The sequence below is a fragment of the Hippocampus comes genome, unplaced genomic scaffold (genome assembly GCF_001891065.2).
Source record: "Hippocampus comes isolate QL1 unplaced genomic scaffold, H_comes_QL1_v1.1 scaffold405, whole genome shotgun sequence".
In the NCBI taxonomy this organism is placed as follows: Eukaryota; Metazoa; Chordata; class Actinopteri; order Syngnathiformes; family Syngnathidae; genus Hippocampus; species Hippocampus comes.
Window position 1 is genome coordinate 121,972 of NW_017805864.1, and position 5,866 is coordinate 127,837.

Below are 5,866 nucleotides of genomic sequence, written 5' to 3' on the forward strand. Positions count from 1 at the left end.
ATTGTCCAAGAGCTTCTGTAACTTCGTCGAACTTGGAACCAATTTTAACCTTTACAGTGACTTTTCTGTCAAGCCAGTCCTATCGGAATTTATTCTTGACATTTGAGTCAATTTCTAGGATTAAAGACTCCTGATCTTTCGTCGAAAATTTCATAATTCCGCTCAAAACGATCCCAGAACAATGAATTTGCGAGACGAACAGGCCGCCATGAATCAGGTAAAACAATATGTTACATGCAATTTGATTGGTCCAATCGCTTGTAGTTAACCAATCGCTGGGCCGTTTATAATCGAGCTAGGACTTCCGCAACAAATAATGCCTTCAGTGATCTGATTAGTTGAAGCTTTCATACACGTCCAATCGCAGGGCTGTTTACAAACGGAAAACGGAGAGACTGTTCGGGAGAGCTCGTGAAAACTCGACGATAAGGTACCTGACCGCCCCTAAAATTTTCTCAACGGATTTAGACGATTCACAAAAATGATCAATTTTAGAAATAAAACGGCGGATTTCCGCGGATCCGCGGAAAATTGCCATGTATGTCATTTGTAAATATGATGTATTTATTCTATTACTATTCTTTGATGTCATTTAATAGCCTGAGCTATAAGGACATTTCATTTTACTCATGACAAGATGGTTTATGATAACTGTGTTGCGAAGCAGCTTGCAATTAAATGAATTGCTGTGTTGGACAAGTTGTTTACCATCGTCTCTCCCTTTCCAGTCTAAAGGGGAAAAAGCCTTTCCGGTCCTTGCGCAACTTAAAGGCCGACCTCGATCTGATGGTTGAAGGAGATCTGAACATCGTTATGGCCTTTGCTGAGAAGTTGAGAGCGGGACTACATTCATTTGTGTTTGGAAAGCCATTCTACACCAGCATGCAGGAAAGAGATGTTCTTATGAACTTTTGAGTGCGATCATCACCTGCACTTAATGTCTTGAAAATTGTTGGTTTTGTTTGTTTTGTTTTGTTTTGTTGTTCCAGAAATATATGCATGTTTTCTTTCCAGATCTAGAATTCCGTTTCCCTCCATTTGGCTCCTTTTTTGTCCAAGGTATCATCAAAGAACTTCTGTTTGTCAAAGATTTTATCTTATTTCCTCTAATCTGCTTTTATGATGTGTTTTGAGAAGATAAATATTGTTATAGGTGTCTCCAGTCCTGTATGTATGTATGCATGCATAACAAATACAGGTCCTCAATCCTGTTCCTCGAGGGCTGCTGTACTGCCTGTTTTTCTCCTTGATGTAGCACACCTGATTCAAAGATCAGGATCTTTATCCGGCTTCTACAGACCTTGTTGATTATCTGATTATTTGATTCAGGTGTGTGGTGGCAAGGACAGCTAGAAAATGGGAAGGACAGTGGCCCTCGAGGAACAGGATTGAAGACCACTGCATTAGATGATGGTGTGAAAGTAATTTGCTTCCTGCTCGGATTTTTATGTGATTTCAAAATGCTATTTATTAAAATTATCTGCTATTTTATTTGGCAGTGTGAACCGACTGCCTAAGTTGGCCTTTAGAAAGTACTGTGGTGTACAGTACAGTTAAGAATTTTTTTGTCGTTGAAAATGATCAAATAAATGTCTGTGTTGAATGTGAACGTTACAAATCCATTGACATAATTACAATATTGAGTGTAATCCCAAAGCCTGGAGATTGAATCAAAGATCAGGATAAAAGCACTCAAAATGGATCTGGTCACACTTCCTCTTGACAAAGCAGACTGGTCAACTGTGTATGACATGGATTTGCTTTGATTATTCTTCTCAGGAATAATCCACATATTTGTTGTTAGGATCAACCGGTCCATCATATTTAACTCATTTACTTTGTGCTTTGAGTCACCCTCACAAATTTTAGCTAAGATCCAAAATTGAATTTCTGCGTATTTCTACACTTTACAGATGTTAAGAATATGTCGCGAATGTTTCAAATGTATGTTGACTTCAGAAGGGTAATTTTTTTGTGGAGGAAATGGACGAATAGGTATATGGACTGAAGCTCAGTGAAGTCAGTTTAGGAGGCTCACTGTAATTTCCAAATCACCCTCAAAAGCTAGTGTGTGTGTGTGTGTGTGCGTGTGTGTGTGTGTGTGTGCGTGTGTGTGTGTGTGTGTGTGTGTGTGTGTGTGTGTGTGTGTGTGTGTGTGTGTGTGTGTGAGAGAGACATCATTTAGTGGCCTTAAAAACTATTTCTACTCAGTTACGCACATGGAAAGATGACACAGTATGACTGAACATAAATTCGACATCCTCTCACATTGCTTAAAAAAAGAAACAATCGTGACAAAGTTAGGTCACTCTACAACAGAGGTGGCCGGTTCAATGCGGCTCCTGGGCTTTCACATGACAAGCGTCGAAAATGCCTTGAAGGTGGCACTACCATTCAAACAACAGCCCTAAGTACAGCAGATTTTATGACGTCAGCCTATCATCAATCACGTGACTTGATTGACATACAGGGCAACCAGTCAGATGACAACCGAATTTTGACCTTTAGGTCACCGCTCATGTGCAAACAACGGCGCTAAGCTAGTCAGTTACCTCTGATTTTAAGACAGGGGTCCCCAATACGTCAATCGCGATCGACCGGGAGCCAGCGGAGTGGTCCCCAATCAACTGCGAGGGGTGGAAGGAGAAATGGGGGACTGGTTCGCCACCCCTGCTGTACAATATGCAAATATATGACAACATGCCCTTATGTGCGCAAAATAAGTGCCGCCAACGGCTGTTTCCAATGTCAGCGGGCTAATGTGGTTATCCAGATCATGCACTTTTCGTCATTAGCCCCATGATAAGAACATCAATGAAGTTCATAAGTGATAACGAGTTATAAGGCTACTAAGGTTTGCTGCAACCACGCCGGAAATAGGAAATGGAACAGTACAAGACAACAACGCCCCCCCAACACACACGCACGCACACAGACAATTTAATTCCTTTTTTAAACTTGTCATTTCATCGCTTCCCATGCTGCCTTTGAAACGCATCATGAACAGCTGCGGCACAGTCAATGACACAGACAGCAGAATGGGACTTATACTGAAAAACTCATAAGCAAACCAACCAGAGAGGTAAAAAAAAAAAATGCATGTTGGTAATCTAGCAAAGTTTTGAACAGGTAGCATAAACATTACAAGATATTGTAGAGTGAGTCGCTATTGTCAAAAGACCTTCTCAAGGCCAGGGAGGAGATTATTACTCGAGTCCGATATACAGCTTCGAAATAGTTGTCCTTATAATTAACAACCATGGCCCTTTCAGATCAAAAGATATATTGTCGTTTGTATAGGTAGCACGAATACACCATGTCATAAGGTAAAAACGCTTATTTGTGAGTCTGTTGTCGCTCACTGTTTTCACTTACCACATGGGGTCTGTGAGCTAATTTAAATATTACATATTTGCGTGGGCGGCACGGACGGTGACAGGTTAGCACGTCGGCCTCACAGTGCAGAGGTGCAGGGTTTGATTCCGGCTCCAGCCTTCCTGTGTGGAATTTGCATGATCTCTCCGTGCCTGTGGAGGTTTTCTCCGGGTACTCCGGTTTCCTCCCACATTCCAAAAACATGCATGGCAGGCTGATTGAACACTCTAAATCAGGGGTGTCAAACTCATTTCACATGGTGGGCCACATACGGCCTCGGTAGATGTCAAGTGGGCCGGACCATTAAAATGATACCATACTTTGCTATAAATAACCAAAACAATGTCTTTCCTTTGTTTTGGTATAAAGAAGCACAAGAACATTAGGAAAATGTTGAAATTTAATGAACATGTCTTTTACAAAATATTTCATGAAGCACCTTACATTTCCTTCGACAAATGTGCAATTTACTTTTATCATTCACATATATGCATTGCAAATGATCCCACTGATTGTACAAACATTAACAAGTAATTGGTATTGAAAAATACAGTAATGCACTTTAAGATTAAACAAGATTGTAATGCACTTTAAGATTAAACGAGATTCATAAAGAAAGGAAGTTTTAAACCATTTACACGTGCATATAAAATCTAAATGTAATCTTACAAACTAAGGAGAGTGCTATTGAATGTGTAAATGTGAGAGTGCTATTGATAGCGTCTGCTGTCATGGGTCTGTCACAGTGACGGACTGAGGCTGCTGTTGTCTTCTTCTCTGATCAAAACAGTGTCCCCTTGCGGATACTCAATGAATTGCACCTTATTAAAAATATTAATTCTGTCTTTAATGCATTTTTTTCACTTTTAAATTATCCTGCGGGCCTAATTGAACCTCCTTGCGGGCCGGTTCCGGCCCGCGGGCCGTATGTTTGACACCATGCTTTACATAATCGTCTCGCGGGCCTAATTGAACCTCCTTGCGGGCCGGTTCCGGCCCGCGGGCCGTATGTTTGACACCATGCTTTACATAATCGTCTCGCGGGCCGGATTAAACTCCTTTGCGGGCCGGATCCGGCCCGCGGGCCGTATGTTTGACACCCCTGCTCTAAATTGTTCCTAGTTGCGAGTGTGAGCGCAGATGGTTGTATGTCTGTATGCTCTGTGATTGGCTGGCATCCAATTCAGGGTGTCCCCCATTTATTGCCTGAAGACAGCTGGGATAGGCTCCAGCATGCCCGCAACCCTTGAAGATAAGCGGATCAGAAAATGGATAGATGGATGGCTATTTACTGTGCTTCTCAATATAAGGAAGGAAAGCATCATCCAAAAGTCATGCTGCCTTCAACATAATAGCAAGTTGTGTTAGACCAAATGGTTTGTACCTTTGCACAGACACAACCTTTGTCTGCAGGGGGATTAATTGTACACCCAGAGGAGCAGATAAAATGTGACCTACTTGTGGCAATAAAGAAGTCCTCAGTTTCGTCAAGCGCGGTATTGAAAGCATCAAGCCATTCTTGAGTGGTTTTTCTTTTCAAAGTAGTTCACCAGTTTTTCTAAGATTTTGAGTCCTACAAAGTTTAGTGCATCTCATCTGTCCCTGCAGAAGATAGAGACCGACCATTAGTTAATTTGCACATGTCTTGGTTTCACTTAAAATAAAGAATCGTGTTCAGTTATTATAATACAAAGACTTGCACCACAGAGGCTCATGTCATGGTGAACTGTGGAACCCTTTCTTTTATTTGTAATATTGGTGGGCAAGCTGGTACACGTATTAAATGAATAGTTTTATCATTACAGATTCGAGGTGCAGGTCTAGACAAACAAGTTATGCAACATAAAAACATGGAAAAACACAGTATTATGTTGATTGTTATGGCACTGACAAATTGTGTTCAGAATTTTATTGCTCAATTATTGGGTGTGCAGTTTTATTCTCTGAAGTAACGCCAGCTACACTCTGTATGTAATACAAATCTTATGCATTCTCATGGTTGGAATAAAATGTATGCAACAATAGTTCATAGCACATACTTATATTCACAACTTATTTTTGAATGTTTTCCAAACAAAATCTAAAGGCTAATTTTTCAATACTGGGCTTGGATAATACAGTACAGCATGTTTTAAGGGGTAATTTTTCAAGACCTCGCTTGCATATATATTTACAGCATGTTTTAAATGTGTGAATTTAAAATCACTTTAATAATTATTTGCTTTTATTTATGATAAAATCTATTTTGACATTATAAGAGGCTGCTGTTTGTTTGTTTGTTTGTTTGTTTGTTTGTTTGTTTGTTTGTTTGTTTGTTTTTAAGGCTTTATTTTTCCTGCGGTTTTCACACGTCTCGAATTCAGACGACTTTGATTTTGATTGGTCGCATGAGCTGTGCGTCAACAATTTAGAGAGCATTGCTCTTTCATTGGTCAAACCGAGACTTATCGTTATTTTCTATTGGTCGTTTTCGTGGCTGTTATCCTCGGAA

General features: G+C 40.3%; 1 protein-coding gene across 5 annotated transcripts in view; it reads left to right on the forward strand.

Moving 5' to 3' along the window:
• The window catches only part of c9orf72 (C9orf72-SMCR8 complex subunit), a 22,033-nt gene extending 20,424 nt beyond the window's left edge, over positions 1 to 1,609 (forward strand). For all 5 annotated transcript variants that reach the window (XM_019888568.1, XM_019888569.1, XM_019888567.1 and 2 more), the window contains one exon: positions 729 to 1,609. In XM_019888568.1, the coding sequence (XP_019744127.1) occupies positions 729 to 915 (187 nt within the window). In that variant the 3' untranslated portion in view covers positions 916 to 1,609. The remainder of the gene's footprint in view (positions 1 to 728) is intronic.
• The last annotated feature ends 4,257 nt before the right edge of the window (positions 1,610 to 5,866 follow it).